General features: G+C 39.9%; 1 protein-coding gene across 1 annotated transcript in view; it reads left to right on the top strand.

The window, feature by feature from the left end:
- lrmda (leucine rich melanocyte differentiation associated) overlaps positions 1-16,169 on the top strand; it is a 294,340-nt gene extending 278,171 nt beyond the window's left edge. The window contains exon 7 of the mRNA XM_082154025.1: positions 14,111-16,169. Within this exon, the coding sequence (XP_082010151.1) occupies positions 14,111-14,190 (80 nt within the window). The 3' untranslated portion in view covers positions 14,191-16,169. The remainder of the gene's footprint in view (positions 1-14,110) is intronic.
- The last annotated feature ends 9,369 nt before the right edge of the window (positions 16,170-25,538 follow it).

Genomic DNA, 25,538 nt, shown 5'->3' with positions numbered 1-25,538 from the left:
TTAATTAGGGTGTGGCATCTTTCTGTTGTGACCTCACACCCAACGAGACCTTTTCACCGCTCAATATGATCAACAACACCACGCTGACATGTACTCGTACAAATCCGTCTTTTACAGTGGAAGTGCCAAAGCCATCCCTCGTGCTGACACAACCAGCAGGGGAAATTCAGACGCAGAATGGCTGTTAGCCGGCATGTAAGTCTCCTTATGATAGACCATGAGTTGTTCCAAGGAGATTAAGGCTTTGTAAACTGCTGGAGCACCCAACCTCAAATGACTTCCCCTTATCTCCAGAGCCCAGAGCCACTGTGTGCCTTGCGCACACTTGCTCTATGTAGAATAAATGTCATTGAAATTAATTTCACCAGACTTGAATTAGGCTGCTGCTATAATCTCTTTCTTCAGTCAAAATTTATGTCCTCCAGAATTCAATTTCCTCTTGAACTTCATAAGTTGGAGTACAAAGAATGATAGGCCCTTATCAGGTGAGCCGTTTGAGGACTTCATTAATGAATACTGCCGCTTTCAATTCATAATATTTGATTGTGGTAATCTCATGAGGGTCTTGTGCTTTTGCAGTGCTGTGTCCTCTTAAAAGTGAAAGTGTGGAGGTTAACACCATCGAACGGACAGCCATTAAAGCTGCATAATGGCTAATGGTTATTTTGCAGGGTGAAATAGAGTACAATCAACAGCTCTGGTTATATGAAAGGCCTGTAGCGCAGAATACTATGGGCAATTCAACAAAATATCAAGATTATGTTTTGCTTGGGTGGAAAAAATCATGTGGCAAATCAAGCTGGTATTGATCAGAGCTTTTGAGGCATGAACTAGCTGCTTTCTCCTGACAGGCCCTCTAGCTAGAGCAAATCTCTCAACCTTTTCTCATTGCCAGACCTCATCCATGCTTGACTATCATGTTTACCTTTGTTGCTTTAGGTTTAGAACTGACTTAAAGAGCTTTATTTCAGGGAATTCATGAAAGCCCAAATCTGGTTTTGATAGAAAATACACAGGTGAACCTGTCAAGAAAACAGCCAGGGCAAATTTAGCTCAAATCAAAACATGAAAAACAGAAACATTACAAAGCCTCTTTTAGATGTTTCAAACCAAAATATGTCAAAATAATAATAATAATAATAATAATAAAAAAACTTAATTTGTCCCAATAATATATATTTGTCCTATATATATATTTATAAATGTGAAATATGACCAAGACATTTTGACAACCATTATGAGATTCACCCAAACAGCCAATGATATTCTGAGAACTGGGTAAATATAAAAAGTTATTTTATACATCTTCTGGGCTTTTTGCAGAATTAATGGAAAAACTCTGGAAAGAAATTTGTAATAATATTTCACATCACTTCATTAGCATGAGACCCTCCGGCAGATCGGTGGATGCCATAGACTTGCTAAAGATAGCAAGGACAAAGAAACTCTGTTCAGACCCCCACCTTCAATTTATCAGCCTAACCCTCAGTCTTAAAACTCACAGACAAATGATACAGCAGAATATACTGTATATAATATACTGTTTTACAACAGATGTTCACAGCACTATGTTGGAAAGCTAAAATTATGTGAAATTATGACTTATATAAGTGAAAAACAGTAATGAACAGCAGCATTTAACTACATCGTTGACTATAAAACAAAGAACTATAATATGTCTTATGAACTCAACTTATTAACTGTCCAAACTAACTGATTCTCTAGAATAAATCAATGAATGCAGACTTTCCAACGCTAAATAAGAAAGAAAGGACAAATCAGGAAGGTGTGTTTGTTTATAGCCTTAGCTCACTCTGCCGTAAAGCTGTATGAGCAAACAATATGACATTAAAAACAGTATTTGCTTGGAAAAAGTAGCTTATTACTGGAAAAGCTACAGCTGAAGTACTATGACGCTACTGAAAATGCTAGTTAGCTGGATTGCTATTTTAGTTACTCCCTGATACTGGTTATTGTTATGCTCATCACTGCACATAATCCTGTGAATAGGTCATATACACAAATTAGACCATGTTTGATCACCATATAATCAACAGTTTTTTAAATGCAAAAACACATTTATAACAGATAATAAGATGTGCACAACATTCAGTATGATGATGAAGCATATGAAAGTTTCCAATGGCTCAACAAATTAAATGAAAGTTTATGGCAATATTCCTGTTCTAAAATTAATATACTAGTAGTGCTCTTACAAGGCACTGTCATGGAGGAAGCATTAGTTTCATTAGGAATACTGGTTCAATTATGTGTTTTCGGCCTTGGTAGCATTTTTAGCTGCTTTCTCTTTCCCTAAGCCACCGGTCTTATTTGTATGCGGTGCAATTTTCAGTTCCCATTCCCAAGACTGAGCTCGAGTGAAAAATGGCCTGCATTTTCTTGATAGCCCATGTGGATGTGGGGTATAAATGGCTAATGAATTACAGATGAACATTGACGCAAATTAATCTTCCTGATGTCCCTGGGTTATATGGCAACCATTTAAAAGTTTAATCAATACGCTAAAGTTGAAAACATGCAGGCGCTGCAGTTGTTTGGCTGTAATAAACATCAGTGGGGAATGGGGAGGCTTGCATCCAGTGCATGCATCATAATGACAGGTATTTATGTTTAATGGACTAAATATTTTTTATTGCATGAGAACAAATGTCAGTTTAACTCGGTAAGTTATGAATTTAGCTTCCCTCAGTTGCTCCCAACAGATGATTGACATTCTCAAAGACACACTTAAGACTTCTTTTTCTCCGTTGCTTTGAGTAGAAACTCCTACACTTTTGCAGATTCAGAGCGACGTTGCTTGAGGATTTTTCCAGAGTAAAGTACAGATGCTAAAGTGTTTATTTTATTTCAAAGCTCAGTCGTATTTTGCGAATGAGCACATTTTCCCCCGAAGACAACAAGCCTCTTTCTTAACTTTTGAAGCCTCTGATTCTTGACCCATACTTCAGTGAGACGTCTCTGTGTCTTGAGTTTTTCTCATGTCTGTGCTGATGAAAACCAGCCTCATCCTTTCAGTGCCACACATCTGCATGTGTGTCAGGAGTGGTCAGTAGTTTGTGGTTCATCGGAGGCTTTGGGCTTAAAGCCAGTCCACTTTAGCTGCATATGGCTCCATTTGAACTGCGGCCCAGTACACCATCACAACTTCAGCCTTCCTTTTGATTGAATAAGTGACATTATCCAGGGTACTAATTTAATATCCTCCAACATTCCCTTCTTTCTTTCTTTTCTCAGGACGTTGAGCGTCTCTCGCTCCGAGCGGAGGCAGGGGAACGCAGCTGCTCTTTGACAGTGCATGTGGATATTCATCTCTGCTGGTTCCTCATATTTATTATCTGTGTCTTTGACCTCTAAGTGAATGCAGTAACATGCAGAGCGTTGCCTTCAGGATGTCATTAAAGCTGTCTTCTGGCAGGCCAGCAGTAGTTTCTTATTTTGGTTAACAGACGTGGCTGTAAAAATCATATAAAATACAGCTTCGACTTTATAGCAGTTGTCTCCAATAACAACTCTAAAGATCTGTGGACAAAATCAGCGAACTGTGACATTTAAAGTCATGAATTATCATCAGCAAGTGTTTAAAAGATGATAATTCAGACGCTATTTACATGTCAAAAAGACTCTTGAGGCTTTTCTATGTTGGTGTAGGTCTGCAGTGGTGGGGAGCGATACTTTTAAAAGTAACATTAATAATCTCTCTCTTTCAGTGCTATGCTTGTCTTGCAGGAATTTTTACTTTGGAAGTACCATCTTTTTCTGTGTAAAAGTTTATTCCAGACAGTTTGCATGCAAAGCAAATATGCTTCTTGACTTTTTAATGCAGCATAAGTGTATTTGCACAACAATTGCAATTGCCCTGAATGTTTTGACCAAAGATTGCCATAATAGTTTTCGTCTTTTTTTTTTCTGTTCTCGTGTCCAACAAAGAGAAAACAAGATGCTCATTGAAGGCTGCACCAGTGATTTCCAGGACAGAGCAAGTCTACCTCTGTAGCACATATCCTGTTATTTTATCAGCTACAAATAGCAAGTACAGCTGAATTCCACTGAAGCACTTGGATGCATTATAGTGTAGATTTGACAAGTAATGCATTACCTGAAAAAACAACCTGATTACGCGTTAGCCCCAACAGCTGTAGGTCAGAGACGGTTGTTGTAAGGCCAGATAATGAGGACTCCATCACAGGATGTTGCTGCAGACTGATAAAGGGACTCAGGCAGATATATTGAGGCTCATATAATAGCAAAAGCTCATGTCTGCAGCTGCTCACAGCCATAACTCACCCTCTCGCACCCTCGCGGATGTCGGTCCAGCTTCCCTTTGGGTATTATTTCAAGCTTGTAAGATAATAAGGAAAGTTTAATTGCATTGTTAATTGATTTTTTTCCCACAACATTATTACCCTGATTGATTGCAGGGCTGATGAGAGCATGGGATACAGGGAGAGCACAGGAAAACGCTCTGAGAAAGAGGGAGCAGAGAATAGATAACCTTGATGTTAAGAGCTACATCCTTCGGATATGTCTTTCCTTGACATATTGATGGCCCTTGAAAAGAGAGAAGCTGATTGTATGCATATCACTTCTGCAGCCATTTGATGAATTTGTTTTTCCTTGTTTAGAGGAGCTCAACAGATTCTGTTTTTTTTTTTTTTTTTTAGTTCCCCAAGCCTTTAAAATGTATAGTTCACCTAAAAATGAAAATTATCCTATAATTTACTCACCCTCAAGCCATCCTACTGTAGGTGTATATGACTTTCTTCTTTCAGCCAAACACAATCGGAGTTATATTAAAAAACATCCTGACTCTTCCAAGCTTTATAATGGGAGTGAATACTAACTTAGGCTATATTTTGAAGCCAAAAAAGCGCATCCATTCATCATAAAAGTAATCCATAGGACTCCAGGGGGTTAATAAAGGCCTTATGAAGTGAAGCAATGTGCTTTTATAAGAAGAAATCCATATTTATAACTTTATAAACTACAATCCCCAACCTACGTGAGTCTAGTTCCGGTGGAAGAGTGACCTCTGACCCGATGTAGGAGTAGTGTAAGCTAATGTGAGAGTAGACACCTCTGGCGGTTCAAACAAACTGGGCTGGGTAACAAACTCAAGCTCCTCTGACATTTCTTTAGTTTTTTTTAGTTTTAGACTTCTAATTCATGACCAGAGTTTTGTTTTGCTCTATCCTCTGCGCTTCCACGTTCATCAATACGTCATGCGTCGGGTCAGAGGTCAATCTTCCGCCGGAACTAGACTCTTACCGGAAGCCAGAGATTATAGATCAAAAAGTTATAAATATGGATATTTTTCTTACAAAAACGCATCACTTCACTTCAGAAGGCCTTTATTAACCCTTTTATGATGGATGGATGTGCCTTTTTTGGCTTCAAAATCAAAGTTACTGTTCACTCCCATAATAAAGCGTGGAAGAGCCAGGATATTTTTTTTATATAACTCTGATTGTGTTTGGCTGAAAGAAGAAAGTCATATACACCTAGGATGACTTGAGGGTGAGTAAATTATGGGACAATTTTTATTTTTGGGTGAACTAACCGTTTAGTGTAATTTTTTTAGAGTAAAAAGTTTTACAGTTTTGTCTCCAGTCATATCAGTAAGCTACTAAAGGCTGATTAATCCTTCATGAAGTTGGTTGCCTTACGGGTGCCTCCATTTTAAGAACACAATTTCTGAGTTTGTGAGTCTTTTGATTGATTGATTCACATAACTGACTCAACATGTGTTTTTGAGATGTGTGCACTGAACTACTGGTTTTGCTGTGCTTCTGCTTTATCAAGGTCCCTTTAAAAAGCCATAAAATGTCTTGAATGATATTTTAAGACTCAAAAGTCTTAATTCTCTTTTTAAGAGGGCACAGAAAAACAGGAATCGTGATACGCCATAATGTGATTATTAAACTTCAAAAGGCAATGATTTAATGAAAAGAAAGTGCTGCACGTTCAAAGTAAAAACGGGCTCACGGTTTCAGAGCAGTTTGCTATCAATGAATACTGCGTATTTATGCCAAGTGATTTCTTGTGATCTACTTTTGATGAATTATAACAATGTTTATTTTATAGCATTTATATTGTAGTATGTTGTAGATCTCCCTCATCTGTTTGAGTGAACAACTGGAAGTAGTAACCCAGCAAACATCCCAGCAAGCAATTTTGCATTTAAAAGACATCTACTAGCCGTCCAAACACAACCCAGACATCTAAAACAAGGCAAAATTTGGGCTGTCAGTGAAAGTTTAATAGATGTCTAAACCATATCTCAAGAATAGACTAGTCGCTTTTTTATATATATTTCTTCGTTATCTAATTGATAATTAGTCTACTCTTGGGCTTTAGACGTCTATTAAATCTTGCATGCTGGGAAAGCATATACATTTCAAAAGTCCCATTGTATTTCAGTCTTGTTTATAATAATGATAAAAAAAATCCAGCATTATGCATAAAATGTTTTTTTCCTGATTGTTATTGGTATTTCAGCGACACAATTAATTCATTTTACTAGTATCAACACAATATCTTTTCCTGTCTTAAACACATTATTATAGTATCATCAAATTTCATCAAAATCAATCAACCTCTAATTTGTATGCATTGAAATATTCATACAGAAAGCAATTTCAATACATATATTTCAACAAATATTAGGCAAATATTATTGTCTTTGTATTGTTCACAACTAGTATTTTTTCTGCCACTGTCAATTAAGCGGTGGCACTGCAAAGGTCCAGGAAACACTCTAGAACTAGTTGTAGTGCAAGTAGTAAAACAAGCTTGTATAGTGTGTGAGTTTTATTCCATTTTTCTCACTGGTGCTGGCGGTGTGATAAATGTTGGCTATTATGATTTCACCGGAGTTTTGCCAGAGGAAGAAAAGCAAAGACAGCAGATTTCCAGGACGTCAGGCGCTCTCTTCACCGCCTGTGATAGTAGGTCACGGAGAGGCTGTGGAGGACTCATGTTGTTTCTAATAAGTTTTGAGTGTGCCGGTCCTGTCTCCACCTCCATCTCTCATGAAAACAACCTCCTCTCCTCACGAAACATCCAGGTATGACAGGACGGGAACTATGCTTTCAACCTTTCCCCTGCCAGAATATGCAGCCTGGAAACATTAGCTTCCTGAAAACTTTTAATCTGTCACTGTAATGGCTGAATGTGAGTGTCTGGAATAAAGAGGAGAACAGGCCCTGACACAGTGTTTTTTTGTTATATTAGCTATCAGCTCATCAGCCGTCCCCACGGGTCCAAGCTAAACTCTGCTTTCCACTAACAGGTTATGTAAGAAATAGCTGCTTCTGCATTTTACCTTTTCTCCTGCCTTTGTCTCTCGCTCCTCTTTTTTTCCTGATGTAATAAGCGGAGTGTCCAGCTGTGGAAGCTGGCTGCTGTGTGCAAAATTTGCAGAGGGCTGCACTATATCACACATCACCCTAGCTGCCAGTTTACGCTAAACATGCTTCCCTGGCCCTGGCAGGCCTATGTGTGTTTTCCTCTCTCTGCTCCCCAAAGAGGTTGTTTAAAGAAGTCAGTCTGCAGGGGGACAGGATGGACATCTCCCAGACCTGCTGTATTCGCTGACCGCTGCTTTAAGCCCCTGAACATGTGAGGAAGCAGTCAGGCTGCAGTATTACAGCTTCAGTCGGCACCAGACATTGAACTGAGCCACACTTTATTAATCTCGTGCTGTTCTCTACTGCTAGATGCTGCACTCATACAGGGTCAATGACAAACAATGCCTGAAAAATCGATAACTTCAAAATATCATGTAGTGTAAACTATTTTTTTTTAAAATATTTTCTTTCCTCCTTAAATACTCATACTTAACCTTATTGAAAAAAATAAAAATAAATGTTTGGATCATTTTGATCAGTTTTCTGGGTACTCAACCTGAAATAACTTTACCTTTGTAAAAGGTAAACATTGAATATTGTTTTCATTAAAAAAATTTATTATGTGTTATTTTATTATTATCTGAAAAAGTAAAAATAAATAAATAAAATGTGTATAAAATAATAATAGTCATCTTCTTCTTATAATGACAGTCCTGAGGGTCTACAGGGCCCTCTCTGTGATTTTTATTTCCTGTTAAAAGGAAGTTCCTGTTTTGCTCCCTGCATGTTGTCTGCATCAAAGTTTTTTTTTTTTTTTTTTGTCAGGATATAATGCTTTTTGATATTAATGTGATCTCTTTCACTGTCACTGAAGCATTTAGGATGATATCACTGCGGTTGGGGCTAGTCTTATATCCTGGTGAGGTGAAGTGTACGAGAATCTCCTCAAATCAGCGCTCTGATAGTCAGAATGAGCATACAGGGATCCAGCAGCGGTACCTCCATCCCCAGGGCAACTGCAGCAGCTGGAGTGCAAAAACCCTGTCACCCCCTCAGAACAAGTACTTGCACTGGCAGAGCTGTCCGCAGAGCGAGGGGGGGTGCTGACACCGGTGTAGACGTCTGATCTGATGCGAACAGACATCTCCTCACACTTCACAGTTTGGATCACCTCAACTCGTGAGGATGGCAGGGAAAATGAGCGTCGCTCGACTACAAAAGTCCAAATTTAGATTGACTGAGTTTGTGTCCGGGCCTGCGGGCTGACACGAGCGGGCCGCCACTAACTCGTTGCGGAAGGAGAGCGCGGGACTGGAGTGACACGTTGGAGTAGGCTGGTTGCCGATCGCTCGTTCGTTGTGGGGGAAGGAGAGGAGAGGAAGAGGGGAGGAGCGGCTACTTTGAAGCGACGGGAGAAGGAAAGTGTCAGATTTGGTTAGGATCCAGACTGGTGTTGGAATATGCTTGGCACTAATATGGCACCAGTATCTCTGTCCTCATCTCTGTTCACTGTCAGTACGTGCGATTCCGGGGCCCGTCTCTCTCCGGCTCTGACAGTGTCTTTTCGGATTATGTTAGTGGCGCGCTCGGAGCGCTGCCGCAGCTTGCCCATCACTCACACGCTTTGTTTGAAGCCTGCCCTTTTTTGTCATTAATGCACTTGATGTCTATTTAAAAACGGCGGCAAGCGTGATATCTGTTTTCCTGTCAGGAGATCATTGACAGCATTAATGCCACTTGTCCTTGCCTCATTTACTAAAGCGCTGACACCTAGCTGCAGTCTGCCACATCCATCAAGCGGCTCTATTTCTCTCTCTCTTTCTCTTGCCAGCATGTCAGAACGATCCTGTCTTTAACACACTCAGACTGGGCTGTCTCGACACATCACCTATAGGCCTCACAGTCAACTAGCATTTTCAGCACAGCAAAAAGATGTAAACAATATAAACGCTGCGGTCTCGTTCCTAACACTGGCATATGGTTTGCCAGGACATATATTGTTGATGTATGAGATAAGGGAACGGACACTCGCACGCTCGATGAGTTATGACCCGTCTCAATGCTTAGAAGGAGAAAGTATGTGGTGTAGACAGATTAATCTTTGCTAATTTTCCATTAATCACTGCTTGATGATGAGTTTTGTTTTGATTAAGCACCATAGCAACACCTCTAACATCCTGTCTAGTAACATCTTCAGGGATAGATGATCCCAGAAACCACCTTAGCAACTGTCAAGCAAGGTCCTAGCAATCATCTAACAACACAGGGGCCATCCAGACATCTTTATCAATGCCCTAGCAACCAACCATAAATCCTTAGCAATGTCCTAAAGTTGCTTGGACGTTGCTAAGGATTTATGGTTAGTTGCTTGGGCATTGCAGTCAAACACTGTAGCGACAAGTTTGGCATGGTCAGGCATCACAGCCATTTTAGTTATGTCATTTTTACGTCATTATGAATGACCGTGTGTGTGTGTGTGTGTGTGTGTGTGTGTGTGTGTGTGTGTGTGTGTGTGTGTGTGTGTGTGTGTGTGTGTGTGTAAAAGTAAAACTTGAAATCACCTACATTGTGGGAACCAAATGTCCCCACGTGGAAAATGGATTAATGAATGAATGAATGGACTTCTAAAGGATCTACAGGAGTGAGTGGTAGGTTCACTACGGAAGCCCTGAACCGCACCGTAAAAATAAAATAAAAATCATAAGAGAATAAAGGAGAATAAACGAAATATTTCAAGGAATAAAGTCGAAACATTATGAGAAGAAAGTCGTAGCAATTTCGAGATTAAAGTCAAAATTACACAAACGTAGCTTAATTGACGTAACGTGAAAGACTACGGCAGTCCTGCGCCAGCCGCCAGTGTAGGATCAGTTGAACAGGGGGTCGAAAACTTTCACCGTCCATCAGGTTGGCTTACTACTATAACTCTTTTAGTCAACGTTTACACATTTGGGTAAATGTAGTTTGATGGCATTGCACATGGTGGCGTTGCGGTTAAAACCATATTGCACTGTCATTACCATAAAGTTTGGACTAGGATTGTGGTACCTCAAGTCTTCATCTATAGGTCTATAGGTCGCCATCTGGGTCGAGAACACTAAACAGTAACCGTACTGTCTCCCTCTTCACCGTAAATCCTTTCTGGATACATTTTAAGTGCTTCATTCTGTATCCAATCATTTGGCCGGATCCCGTGATTTCCTCAGATATAAAGCTGGCTACCTCCATCCAGTCTGAAAAGTGTTTTCGCCTGTAAAGTCTATTCCGGCGCAGTATATTTTGTAACGTCTTAAGACAAGTTGTCTTAGGGCCATGTTGGCATTAGCACCTGTAGAATTTCCTTTTGTTGAAAGCCCAGATAAAAGTAAGAAGCTACTATAATATTTAGATCCATGTCCGAGGCAGTTCGACTTCACAAGCGCATTTATTTACTTTAAAAAAAAAAAGGACGAAAAAAGAACTTCTATGGAAGACTGTATTCTCGTAGTTTTGAATTTATTCTTAAAATATTGCTTTATTCTCTTAATGTTTTCGACTTTAATCTCTAAATATTTCGACTTTATTCTCTAAATATTTAGACTGTATTCTCGTAATTTTAGATGTTTTTTTTTTATGTAATTTTTTTTTTTTTTATGTTGCGGTTTAGGGCTTCCGTAGTTCACACAGTGTCATATTAAAAATAGTAATCTGTGTTAAACATCTGCGTTCTTGCCGTGTAGGAGTGTTAATGCTCCTTTCAGGGCCTGTCACGGTGTCTCTCACACACCTTCAGAGTGCCTGGACAATGTATGATGGACAATGAATGAAGCAAATGGTCATGTTATCAAACATTGGATCAGTACAGTGAGCTCACTGTTGATCTACACCGTTACAGTTTCATATCTCTCTCTCTCTCTCATTCTCTCTCTCTCTCTCTCTCTCTCTCTCTCTCTCTCTCTCTCTCTCTCTCTCTAAAGAAAGCAATCTCTTGGCTTGTTATTGTCTAGACAATGCCCTCAGGCTAAATGTTGTCTCTCTGGTGTTCTCAGACTTTAGACGGATGCACTGTCTCCCTCGACACACCTTTCATGCCAGAAATTTGAGTGAGAAATGACAGATTCTGGAGACAGATTCTGGGTTTTATATTTGCAGTAGTGTGTGTACTTTACTGACAAACGTTTTCTGATGGATAAATGGTAACAGAGAACTGTAACATATTTTTGGTTCACAGATTCAGAATCATAATACACATGCTTTTCAAAAGTATTGATTTGTGTCTAAAACAAAAAAATCACTTTATTGCTGATCTGCTTGTATTATGTCGGCTTGAAATGCAAATATTCATTTGTTGTCTATCTATCTATATGTCTGTCTGCCCATCTGCCTGTCTGTCTGTCTGTCAACGGACAGATGTATGTCAATTAAATATAAAACGCTAAAAATATTGCAATAAAATAAACAACTAGCAGGAGTGTATTGATGACCAAAATTTGAAGCTTAGCATGTGTGTCATGAACTGCTCGGAGACCCAAGGGCTGCAGTAGTGTATTAAAGGGTAATCCAAACATGTAATCCAAAACAGGCAAAAGTTCAAAACACATGCAAACAATCCAAGGCAGGAACTCAGGTAAACAGGGCAAATCCGAAAAACAGGCAACATGCACAATGCACAGTCATTGCGCTCCAATGCGGTATTCAAGATAGTGTGGATTTAATGTGCATTTAGTGCACTATGCTTTGGTATTTTTTAGGCATGGGATAGTCTTGCGCACGCACTTACTGCGCATGCACACGCTCACAAGTGGCCAAGACCGCAAGTGTGGGTATTTGGAAAGGCCCTCAGACTGGTAACCCGAAGGTTGCAGGTTCAATTCTCAATACCGGCAGGATATGACTGAGGTGCAGTTGAGCAAGGCACCTAACCCCCAATCACTCCCCGGGTGCCACAAAATGGCTGCCCACTGCTCCGGTGTGTGTTCACTACTCTCTACTTCTAATGTGTGCACTAACTTGGACGGGTTAAATGCAGATTCAGAGTATAGGTTACCATACTTGGCATTCACATGTCACTTTCATAAGAAAAGTAGGAGATGAAGAGGGATGGAGGGAAACGATGGAGACGGTTATACTGCTTTGTTTACTGTTTTGTGTCACTCTTTCTTGGATTACTGCACAGTACATCACAACTGTGTATTGCCACTTAGTGGACTCTTCTGTCTCAACATTCATCTTGCGCATGCACTGTTGTACTCCTTTTATTTGCCTTGTTGAAGTCTGCGCGGTGTGTGTAGATGTCTGCGGACTCTCCTGATGACCAACATTGCGTTGCTTCAGGCTTAAAGTCCCACTCCGATCATATTTTGATTTATTTTTAAACATTCTGAGTGGTCTTTAAATGATGATTATGCAGTTTTTAGCCAAAATCACAAAACCTGTGCCGTTTTCTGGGACTTCGCTTCAGCAGAGCGGCAGTAGCTCATTAGCAATTCGCCTCTGCGTTGTGGGCGGAGCCGTTGGCTGAAGCGAGATACATAGGCAGCAACAGCCTCTTTCTGTCTTTCTTTCTTTCTGTCAACACAGAAAACATTTCATCACTGGATAGTTTTTTTTCGTTTAATTAAAGTGTTGTTTTATGTCAGCTGAATGTCCGGAACGCTTTTCAGAGAAGATAAGGCAACTTTTTAAGCACAATTCACACCCAGCGGCAATTCAGAAAAAGAAAAAAAAATCTCCGAATGCTCCACACGAAACTTTGGTCTTCCGACCTTTTACCGCCGTGTCGATTTATTTTGATTAATATGTGCGAGGGAGAGAGAGCAAGACAGCGCTTAGTTTGGAGACGGTGAGGTCTTGTTTACATTTTCGCCTGGCTCCGAAGACAGAGTGCGCGCGCGCGCGTCCGGGTCTCTCTCTCTGCTCGTTCTTTCAGGTATAAACATGTCCTGTCACAAGCGCAGCAGTTCATCTACATTACTCACCGATCAAATAAGACTTTGGCGGGACAAAAAATCACTTTGGCGGGCGCTAAAACAAGTTCAATGCAGGAAAATTCATGCGTGAATTTAACTGAGCAGTACATGACCATGCACTCGCACAAATGCGACCACATAAAATTTTAACTCGCACATTCTCAAAAAATGGTCGCAGTCTGGAACCCTGGAACGTAATCCATTCATCTCTCACAGCAACATGTTTTGGTAAAGCATGAAAGCTAATACCAATATCTCTCCTCTTAGCATTGCAACCCGCTACCGCACATAGGTATTGATCCGCCATCGTCTTCTCTACTCCTCAGAACCTGACCGACCGGGCGGGCCCCGCCCAGTGGAGTTACTACGTCACAACTCCAGTCTATTTTAGCCGGCATTTTAGCGTCTGCTACTGATTCACAGCCATTTGAATGCAGAAATACTCAGAAATACAACTTTGAGCTTATTTTTCTCAAGATATGTCCTCTAGCATAAGAAAAATGCCACAAGAACATGTTAACACCTAGAAAAACATGATTTTCATCGGAGTGGGTCTTTAATGAAACATTTATCATGTAATGTAAGTCCTTCATAATCAGTTATCATTCAGTTAGAAGGTATATTTAAATATCAACCTGATAGTTATGTGTATTTTTGTGCTAATAAAATGTAACAGTCCAAACAGGAGATGAGGACATCATCTCATAGGTACACCGCAGAATTCACATAGAGTTGTTTTGACATTGACGTTGTTGTTAAATGTCATTTTGACATGCTCTTCTCTCTCACTTTCAGGAGTTTTCACCAAGTGCCGTTATGTCTACTACGGGAAGCACTCAGAGGGCAATCGATTCATCCGCAATGACCAGCTTTGACTGACAGACGGGTCAGTGGATAGACATGCGCGGGGGCTTTACAAAGATATCCTGCGCATATTATTATAAATATACATGTTGCCACACACATTTTAAGCAGCCAAACACAGCCCTCTAGTGCCGTCTGCTGAGTGTGCCTTCCCTGCCACCTCCCATCGCTCTCGCTCCGTCTGAGCAGTGCCATCCAGATTGACATGATTGCCTTTAAGCAGCCCCGCTATGCCGCGGTGACAGACACACACGCGGCTGAGTGCTCGTCCTGACAGCCGCGGCTCTATGATGGATTGCCTGGTCCAACTGCTGCTCTCCCCAGGTCAAAGGTCCCACCTGAGGCTTCAGGCTGCCCACACGGAAGCCCAGGATGAGCTCCTCTCAAAGTCAAAGCTAAAGTTAAAGAGAAACATCGGGGAGAAAGTGTCTCTTTTGTCGATGTTTTACACTTTATCTGTTATTAAAGTAAAGCTTATTACATGGTTTTGTAACCATGTCATTTTCTGTCCCTTACTGTAGGCGTAATGTCAGTTTTGAGTCATTGGATTCTTTTGTTCCCCCAAATAAGTGCAAAAATTAAGAAAAGGCTAATGAATTTAAAGATAAACACAACATTTAATTTTGTTTAAATTTATTTGCCTTTTTTAAGTAAAAAAAATAAAAGGCATGATCGAGGGTTTAATAACATATTTTCCTGTATACACAGAGAAACATAGCTATATATATATATATATACACACACACACACATCTTTAAAACAAGGCTTTGGATCGTATATAAATCTATGTTATGTGTTAATGATCCAAAGCTGTATTGAATGTTTTCCGCATGAGTCCTATCAGAAACTCAGCTGAGGCCCTGCCAGACTCTTGACTCTGTGGCATGTGTATGTTTGCGTGTTTGTGAGGTGCATGTGCATGTCGTGTGTGAAGTTTGTGTGTTGCGGGGGCAGTTGTTGCAGAGCCGGAGCCTGGAGGAGCTGTGAAAGAAAGAGGTAATGAGCTTTGCTTTATTTCATTCTTTCTCTGGAGGGAGAGAGCAAAGAAAGACAGCAGCTCTGGCAGTGGAAATGGAGGAGGTGGATGTATGTATGTGTGAGGGGCGAGTCAACAACTTTCTCCAGTCTTTTTGATTGTTTCCTCGTGCAGTTTTTGGGCATACTCACGTTATTTTAATGATTTTTTTTTTTTCTTTTTTTTTTTATCAATTAAAAAAATCCATAATGGCCTTTGTTGTGTTTGGCAACAGAATTTACTAGCAGTGGGCAAATATTTGAAACATCAACTCCATTAGGTGCAGTGAGGATGATAAATGTTTTATGTTCGTCCAATTTATTTTGCTGCCTCTTTTGTCACACTCTTTCTTTCATTCTTTCTTTCTTTCTTAAATATTACATTCCACATTTCAAGCTCAGTTCTTGCGCTGAAGTTTGTATACAGTAAAACTATCCAAAGATCCTCTGCAAACAAAAGTTACGTTTATATTTAATCAAGTGTTTACTGTGGAAATGCAAAAGATTAGCAGTTACTTATTTTAAAGATGTGATTTAAAATCAATATTATTGATGTGAGATTTGAGATTAGTTTGATTGTTGTATGGATCCTCTTTATATGTCAAACAATGTCCCTCAGTATGACATGCTATACCATCTAAATCTACTGGAACATTGTATGATTACAAAAAAAATATTATACATATTGTTTTTATGACTTCATATTGATTCAACAGACTATGTAGTATTTGTACTTTTGGAAAAATATTTGGCTCACTGCAAGACTATTTAAGTGAACTGCAAAAAAAAAAAAAAATGAAAAAATGTAAACTATGCATATATATAATTCTATAGTCTTACTGTGTGTACTGGAAATATTGTATTGTATGTAATATAGGATTATGGAAAATGAAGCTACTTTTTGTTTACCTTTTTGATTAAAGATTCCTGTGTTAATCCACTGTCTTAAGCAATAAATAAATTGTCTGGGGGAAAATCTAGTGTTCTTTCAATTATTACATTTTATAATATTATATACGTGTATATTATTATTATTTCTAAATGACTGAATCTTATTGTTGTTTCATCTTTGTTTTTCTTGTAAGCATTCATTATTAATGTCATAATTTTGCCTGGCACCATCTTGCTTAATTGCCGTGTGTTAAACGGCCTCCCAAGTATGCCATCCAAATTAGCCTGGCAAATGAGAGACGTGGTTTTAGATGTGAAAGAAAGCATGTGTACCCGGAGCAGCGCTCGGCAATGTGAAGCACACAGGGAAAGGTCAAAGATAGCCCAGTGAAATGATTTCGTGTGCACTGGCTGTGTGGGTTTGACTGTGGGTCACAGGTTGAGTGCGTCTGTGCCTTACGCACATGTCGGTCCAAGTGTGTGCGTTCTGTGTCTGAGAGGGATACGATGCAATGGGAATATTCTACTAAATGTGTGTGTGGGTTGTGTGTGTGTTTTTACAGTACATTTGTGTCTTCGGCCCTATGAGACTATGCTTGTGCGTCACTCCTGTCGTACTGCTGGAGAGCATGGTCACTAGTGCGGGCGTTTCTAAATGACAAGGTTTATTTGTCGGTGTTGTGATATGTTTTGAGAAAAGTGGCACTGACAGCTGGTGGAGGCAGCAAGAAGGAGCCACAACAAGTCCCCCCCCCCCACCACCACCACATAAAATGTCATCTCTTCCCCGGCTGGCTCACCCAACCATCCCCATGAAAAGAACAGACATTTAAAACTTTGTGACATGTGTCAGAGACGCTGCCATTGAGCCACTGCCGCTGATGTAGCCAGAATTGACAGCACCCGAGCCGCTGGAGCTGGCTTGGGGACATACCGAGTTTGGTGAGTGTCAGTTCCCATCCTCGTCAGGGCCTCATCTCAAGCAGCTCCGCAAATATAAACAGCATTAGAAGGCGGGCGGAAGTGCAGCGGCAAGACATATGCTGACACACACACACGTGTTCGAGAGAGAGAGATAGGAAATGCGCACGGCGGGGACTAATTAAGGTGTGAGAAGTCGAGAGCAACCTGTAGTCTCTGACCTGGGACTCCCTTCAGGCAGGGCTTCAGGAAACGCTCCTCGGTAGGAGGCCCGAAGGAAAGGGTGGGACCTAAATCAGCATCAACTGAATGAAAAGATCATCTCAGTTTCATATGATATTTACACAACGATCATGGTTTACAATTTTTGAAACTGTGCACGCTATTGACAAATGCTATTATTCATAGTAATTTCATAGTAATTACACAGTAGTAACAGGTACATTTAGATTCTAGCTGTATCTTGATTTAAGGAATTCAGTAAACCAGTTAAACAAAAACATCAATGCCGTTAGAGATGTGACACCACTATCTGTTTGTCAGCCAATGGAAGATGGGAGGAGTGTTCTGGAAAGCTGTTTGAAAACTATCATTCATATGAATGGCTCAGAAATGACATTTAACAGCAATCACAATAGTAAAGAGAAAAGAGGCAAAGACTGGGCAGCATGCAAAATATGTGTTGTATGTAGTTCCCTGAGTTTCATAAAAAAGCCCAGGGCTGTATCAGAGCAGCACACCACTACTATCCAACAGTCAGCACGGATGCCCGTCAAAGCTGCGCGGGAAATCATCTGTAGTCATCAGTTATTAGGCTACTCTCTCAGAATGACTGACGTCGGTGAATGCAAATGAGAATACGTCCAGCGCGCATATATCGGTGATTGACAGCTGTGCGCTGATAGCGTATGCCAACCAAATGAGTGAGAGGTGAGACGGGGAGCAGATCGCTCTCCAAAAGCTCACGGCTCCATCTTTTACGACAGACACGAGGAGATATTAGCCCGGGCAGACGGGAGAGGGAAAAGGGCAGGCGGGGAGAAAAAGAGCTTTATTTCCGGCGCGGTTTCAGATGAGTAGCATTTGTCATGGAAGGGGAAGATGGTGTAATTAGCTTGTCAGTCTGCTTTAGGCTGAGCTTGCCAGCGCCGGTAAGAAAGATGGACGAACTGCCACGCGAGTTGACAGGCAGTCGATAATGTGGCAATTAATGTCATAAATAATTCCTCTACCAATTATATTCGAATGGACCCTGCGCTTTAAAAAGAGAATGGTGTTCCCTTATCATTTCCTCTATCGGCAAGCGCATCACCATCATTTCCAACATAATTATTTCTCTTTAAACATCTCAAGAGAGGATGACCCGTACTTTCAAGTGTAGAAAAAAAAATACTTCTTTTTTTTATTAAATTCTGAACACTATTAGAATTGTGTGTGTGTGTGTGTGTTTTGTAAATGTCATGGTCGGGTCCTAGACAAGATTACACGCTAATGTAATTTCAAAATATGGAGGGCATTAGATAAATCAATTTGGCTTATGTTAAAGGTTGCCAAAGCCTTACTAACATGCAGCGTATTGATCCAGCACCACCTTCTACTGTGGGAAAATGCTGGTCCACCTGATCTCTGAAGTCAAAGCAAATGTTTCCCAGAATACATAACTTACTGCAAAAAATCTACACATGCCAAACATCCCCTCAAAGGGAATGATATTCAAATATTTACATCAATCATGCAATCACAATTGGTCATGTTTCCAGATGACAGGCTATTTAATATTTGTCTGTATTTTGTCTTGTGCATGTTAAATGACAGATATACTGTATGCCTGATTAACAGTGGAATTCATGGAAGTCCATCAACACTATTACTGTCCTAGTGAGCACATAATAAATGGTTATGGCTTCCACTTTCTCACTGTATCAGTGGCTTTGTGATTATTAATTGTCTGTCTGAGGCGAATCAAATGGCGGTGTGGCTGTTGTAAACGGCTTCCCATCCGTTGTTGTTAAACCACTCTTGAAATGAATGACCAAATAAAAGGAGCTCAACTCATGCAAAGCGTCAGTAATGTTGTGTAAAACCCTGTTAACTACGTCAGATGGATCTTGGGTCTGGGAAAGATGGCCGTAGCTGTAATATATATCCCGGACCGTGATGGCTCAAGGTCACATCAGCCACCTCTACATAATGCATGAACCCCCTCCTTCCTCAGTCAGTGTCCAATCACTCAGACCCAACCTTGGGATGAAAATTTTACTAAGTAAATCAGTGAACATGCTGGCATTTCTATTAACCTCCAATGTGCAACCGACAGCAAGATGAATAATGCTAAATAATAACATGTGGCTGTAAATCAGCTTTACAGCTTGAAGGTGAGCTAAAACTGCACTGTATACTATGTGCCGCTGGCCATTATTTGCAGTGCTCTAAAGCAATAGGCCTTGCTCGGGTACAGCGAATGATCGTGCGAAGCTAGTCACATGCTAAATGAAGCTGTTCTGCTGGACGGAAGAATTTAATTTAATATCTCGAAGCCATATCAACAATGCCCACGCCTTTTGCAAAGTATGTCGCACTGATTTTAATATCGGCCACGGTGGGAAAAATTACTTAAATGCAATGTTATTTGTTAAAGGTGCTCTAAGCGATGTCACGTGTTTTGTAGGCTGAAGCATTTTTTGTCACATACAGCAAACATCTCCTCACTATCCGCTAGCTGCCTGTCCCCTGAACACACTGTAAAAACCGCGGTCTCTGTAGACAGCCCAGGCTCCACATACGGCAACAAAAACAAAACGAAACATAACAGACAGTGTTCCAGCCAATAACCGACGAGAATGATTTGGGGGTGGGGGTTGGTGGGTTTGCACATGAAGGGAGTGTGTGGAAGTTAGCTAGAGGAGAGAGGTCCTAGACAAAGACTAACGTTAGAATTTTATTCCCTTTTTTATATATAGCCGACACACGACCAAAGAAACGACGTTCCGATGAACAAATAGCAAAGAAGAGGTAAAAGGAGATGGAAAGCGCGAAGTACCGAATTTACATCGGAAAAGCCTTCGAAAGGTGGCGAGAACTCCACCGGCAGAAGGGCTTCCAATCCGACATTCAGGTGGCTCTGTTTTTGCTGGACAGGAGGATAAAACCAGTCTGGCGTTCATGACTGTTTCAGGAAGCACGGAAGGGAGGGGGAGGGGATGGGATGAGGAGGAGGGAGGGTCGAGCTAGCCTCCGTTTTGTTTGTCAATACTTCGAACGTCAACAAGCAGTGACGTCACCCAACATCGCTTAGAGCACCTTTAAATATGATGTTATCTGGTAATTCGTGTTTATTTAACGCTTAAATAAATAACATTTAAATAACGCATTCTGATTTGAATTGAGTTTGCTATTAATTTGTACTGAAAACTTTTGTAAATATTATTGTATATAGTTTTGACAACGTAAGGGATGTACTGTAGGGGCGAGACGTTCTTTGCTTTTCTTTCAGGTAATTTAGAGGTTAACAAAAAGTTTGTTTTGTTTGTTATTTTGGCCTTGTCTGTCCCTGAAGTTAACTCTTTCCCCGCCATTGACATCATTTTCCGGCTTTCCGTGTTTGCACTCTTATATGGTAGGGCTATTACACATCTTCTGAAAGAGTAGAGAATCTCCAGATAAAACACAAACAAAAAAAGGAGCAGAAACAAGTGATAAAAGCATTTCTTATGCATGTTGTAGCCGTTTTGCATAATGCATGTTCAGATATTCATATAACAAAATATTATGGGGACCATGACATTTTTGTGAAAATGTAAAAAAAAATGCTGGTAGTGGCTGGCAACTTAAAAAAATAAAAATAATTAAAAACGCTGGCGGGGAAAAAGTTAAAACCCCTGTTAAAATAAATAAAACTCTTATTATTTTTTCTCTCACTGGTATTGAGACTCTTCCTTCTCCTGTTACGACTAAAGGTTTGATTTAACAGTTGTTAAGAGTTTTCATATCATGTATATTTTCAATGATAGACAAAATCTATATTGTACTTCAACCTTTGTCTTAATTCCTCAGGCCTATTGGTTTACCCTTTGTTAAAGCCTCTTTTTTTTTTTAGGCCTAAAGCTGTTATTTTATATGCTTGACTTGAAAATCAAAGCATTCATAAGACGGTGGTGGAAATATTGGCATTTTCTTACATTTTCATAGCAGGACTAGGAGGGAAGATTACTCAAAAGCAGTGATGTGCATGATTTGCCCTATCCACCAGATTTTCACACAGTCTAGATTTATTTTAGGTGTGTAATGTAATAATTCATGAAATTATATACTCAAAAAAAATTATAATAATAATTAACGTTGTTGATTATATTATATGAAATGAAAAATCTGTAGAGTGTGAAACATATATATATTATTTGTCGTTTGGTTTAGTAACCAACATACTGGCATGCATATTGGCACATATTTCCTGCTGGTGAAGGATGCAATTGTAAAGCATAATCTTGGAGAATTGAGGGTAACCTTTAGGATAAAGTGTTTTAGTTTTTCTTATATAATAATAGTAATTTGTCTAAAAGTAATTTGTAATTTCCCACAATTTCCTTTTATATAATATCATTTCAAGTTATCTTTTGTTCCACAAAAAAAAAAAAAAAAATGATGACAGTGTTCATAAAAAAAAAAAAAAAAAATCTTAAGAACAATCTTTTTTTCTTTTTTTTTAAACAACATTTTTTCTTTTTTGTGTAGAAAAATAAGGCATTTTCACTTGTTAAGACATATGGACATGGAGACAGCTCAAAGTCATCCCATCCGTCAGCACTGTAAAGGTGAACTGACTTTAATTTTATGGTAGAGTAATTTTGATGTTCACAATACAGACTTTCATTTTATTTTTCTTTACTCATGTTTAACTACTTATGACATGATATTACCTCTCATTTATCTTCATGCACGCAGTGACAATTAATATTGTTGTAAATATCACACGTTACAGGGTGAAGCTGCAGAGAGAAATCAAGATAATGGATTTCTATCCATGCTGAAGTGTGTGTGTTTGTGTTTTCTCAATAACATATTATTAATGACACAGCGCTGGTAGGGAGAGAATTGGAAGCACACACACGGCTTACACATTTTCTCTTCAGATTGTGTTCAGGAAAGCTTGCTCTACAAGACAATTACATTACTCCCTGTGGATTTGTTTTCTCGCTGCTGTTTCACATGTAGACAGGCAGACTAATGCATGTGGAGAAAGAGCTTGATTGACCATTGCCAACAAACATTTGTTGAGAGGAGAGGCGATTTTTGATGTCATGTTAAATTAGTCATGATTTTCCTCCCAGTCTTCATGCTGAGAGAAATCTTGTAATATTAGCAAATGATAGGCCAGGCGTGTATAAATAACGGCATGGCTTTATTTATACCCATCATCAACATTAATTTGTTTTGAGCATAATAACTTCTGAGTGTAATTTCATGTGAAAACTCTTAAGCATGTGGATGTTTGGCCATGACCTGTAACATGTTGTTTTATTAGTTCCATTGACAGGTAAATCCCAAATAATGTCATTTTCATCTCATACTTAATCAATGTTAAAACATTCCATTTCAACAACAAAATCATATTTTTGTTGTTGTTTTCTAGCCTTCCAATTTTTATTGTCATATGTATACATTTGTGACAAATTAATCTATTGAAGTAATTAAAAATGATGAAAAAATCATCTATTTCTAAATCTAAAAATTCTGTCTATTTATACAAATGTAGATTATATATATATAGGTACATTATTTGCATTTACATGACATTCATTTCCCCCTTTTTTATTTAACAAAGATTTTAATATTTTTAAAAATGTATATAAATGGTAAATGAAAAGTTCTTCAACTTTTCACCATTTAGATTGTTGTCCTGTTTTGTTCCAGGTCATTTTATATGGTCCAGTGGTGAGATGACAACAGGATTTGTATTTTACAATTATTTCATTTAAAGACAGGATTGGCGATTTGTTATGCTGGTTGAAAGTCTCTTCACATGCTGATAGCAATCACTAAGTGGTCTAAATATATATGGATATATCGTCTGTGGAAGGCGTAGGACCATAACATGTTCGTCCAAACATTGAACTCAATCCGAATGCAATGATACAATGTCTGCCTGTCAACGTATGTATTTCCATACCTCCGTGCAGACATCACACATCATCAGTGCGTTTCATGCTATGTAGAGTTAGACAGACGTCAGTCACTGAACACCGCAAACAGAAACAGCAGCCACCTTTTACAGTTCCTCCTGAACCAAAACCACAAGCTTATGCTGCGTTCACGCCATAACTACTGTAATTTGGAAGAGATGGAAACCCGTGACATTATATTTGGAGCGGTTCGTGGGTCAAATTTATGTGTTTCAATGGCAACACTATCAACGGTGAAAGGAATCTGCAGCAGTCAGGTGGTACAATTATAGCTCTTTAAGTTGTTTACGTTCATTATTATTGTAATGTTATGTGCTTTGAGACATGAGGTAGTTTAACGCCGTCTCTCGAGATGCTTCTGTTTGCTCCCTGTTGTACGCGTTCATGTGTTTTGAAGGAGGGATGGCTTTGGAGACGTTCTGAAGGGAGGGTGGGATCTTATGCTTTTCAAAGATAGCTGTTGCAGCCTCTCCGAAAATTGCCTACCCTACCTTTAAAAATTAGTATGTCATTTATTAATAAGAGGTCATATTTATTTATGCTTATTAATTGTAAAATAAGGACCAAAATACTGTTTAAAAGGGAATACTTTTGAAAAGTTGACGTGTTATACTTTGTGCCAATGACCCATTTTTAAGAACAGACTGGTCAAATATACCACTTCAGCTGAAAATGTGTGCCTGAAGTGAAATAATTGTTCTTCGAGACTTCTTTTTCAATAATCCGGGAGATCATTGACTTTTGTGTACATGCTCAATCTCAGTCTTCTTGTCTGATAAAAAGTAAATCAAGATTAGTGAGTATAAGTGCGCTCTATTAACACTAAGCAATTAGGCAGCTCCCAAGCGAGAGAGCTTAATGCCGTGCGATTTCAGCTATCTGATCGCACACATTTGCACAGACCACCAGTCGACTCCACCAGCTCAGCATTGCAGTAACCAGCAGGGCACAGGGGGATGAATCCCAGCTGACAAAATGGATAAGTCAATTGGATGAGGCTTACACAAATCTCACCACAGGGCCAGGGAGAGACGCACGCTAAAACAAATTAAAAGAGCGAACCGAGAGCATATTTTATGCCAGCGATTTATGATGTAGAGGATCCTCCCCTCTCTCCTGTTCCCTTAATGATAAATCATCATCTTCCAGAAGAATGGATGGAGAAGGAAATCAAAATGTCAGTAAGAGAAAGCAAAAATGGCAAATGCGCCGTGCTTTTGTTGTTCCTCTTAAATTCTGTTAATCGCCTCAGGTAAAGATTAACTGCTGCTGCCAATTTAATTCAGCTTCAAATAATGCAACAAGGTCACTGTTTTCCTTTCGCTCTTTTCTCTCTCTCTCTCTCTCTCTCTCTCTCTCTCTCGCTCTCTAGTGCAGGATTGAGTTGTCATGTAGCTCTAATAGGCAGCACAGGGAATCATTAGTCCGGCTCAGCTCTCTGACTGATGGGCATTTCACTCCAATCATCTGGCCGTGCTCAGACGGCGCGGCACTATTGACACGGTGTCAGAGCTGAGAGAGGATGGCTTAATCAGCCGGGACACTCTCAGCATTGATTTGACAAGCTGCCGTAATGACCTTCTTGTTTTTGTAAAGGATCACTGTTTATCTGAGCTGGCACTGATGCACTGAGCATGCTGCATCGTCATGGAAACTATTATCATGGCCAAGCTGGGGCCTTGGAGGGCTCCTAAAGATGATGTTGAATGTGACTCGAGGGGGGTCGCTGTGGATGGGGGTGTGTTGCCACGGTGATAGCTACTCCTCCTTCTGACTGCTGTCTGTCCGAGACACGCGAAGGACTCCTGGAGAGACGGCGTTTTGAGTCAATATCCGATCCGAGGGGTGACTTTGACGAATAATAGTAGGATTCTCGCTAGAAGAAAAAAAATTGTCATGTTGAAAACAAACCCCATCAAGTGTGCAACACATTGATTGTTAAGTGTTCAATATTAGAAATTTCTCACTTTCATTTACTCCACTGACAATCCACCCAGAAAATTGTTTTTGATTTTAGCACCTATTGATTTGCTAAATGGCCCATAATGGCCACTCGAATGTATTCATGTGGGAAAATACCCACCTACGCCCGACCTCGTCGGCTTTGATTGTTGAAGCCTCAGCCCTGATGAGATGAAACTCCGACCACCTCTCTGCATTTCAATAACGTGTGCGCTATGCTTTAATTCATAATAAGCAGCCTTACGGCGGCACCCGAGATGTTCTTATGAGTATATTTGGGGAAGGATTCAGGGATGAGGACGCTGTCAGGAGGATGAGTGTAATCAGCCCGTCCGCCCTCCACCCCTCCGCCTCCTTCCCAATCTCCCCCCACAGCCCATGTGTCAGACAGT

This window comes from Leuciscus leuciscus (genome assembly GCF_965113295.1).
Source record: "Leuciscus leuciscus genome assembly, chromosome: 22".
Taxonomy (NCBI): domain Eukaryota; kingdom Metazoa; phylum Chordata; class Actinopteri; order Cypriniformes; family Leuciscidae; genus Leuciscus; species Leuciscus leuciscus.
This window is presented reverse-complemented; position numbering and strand designations above follow the sequence as displayed.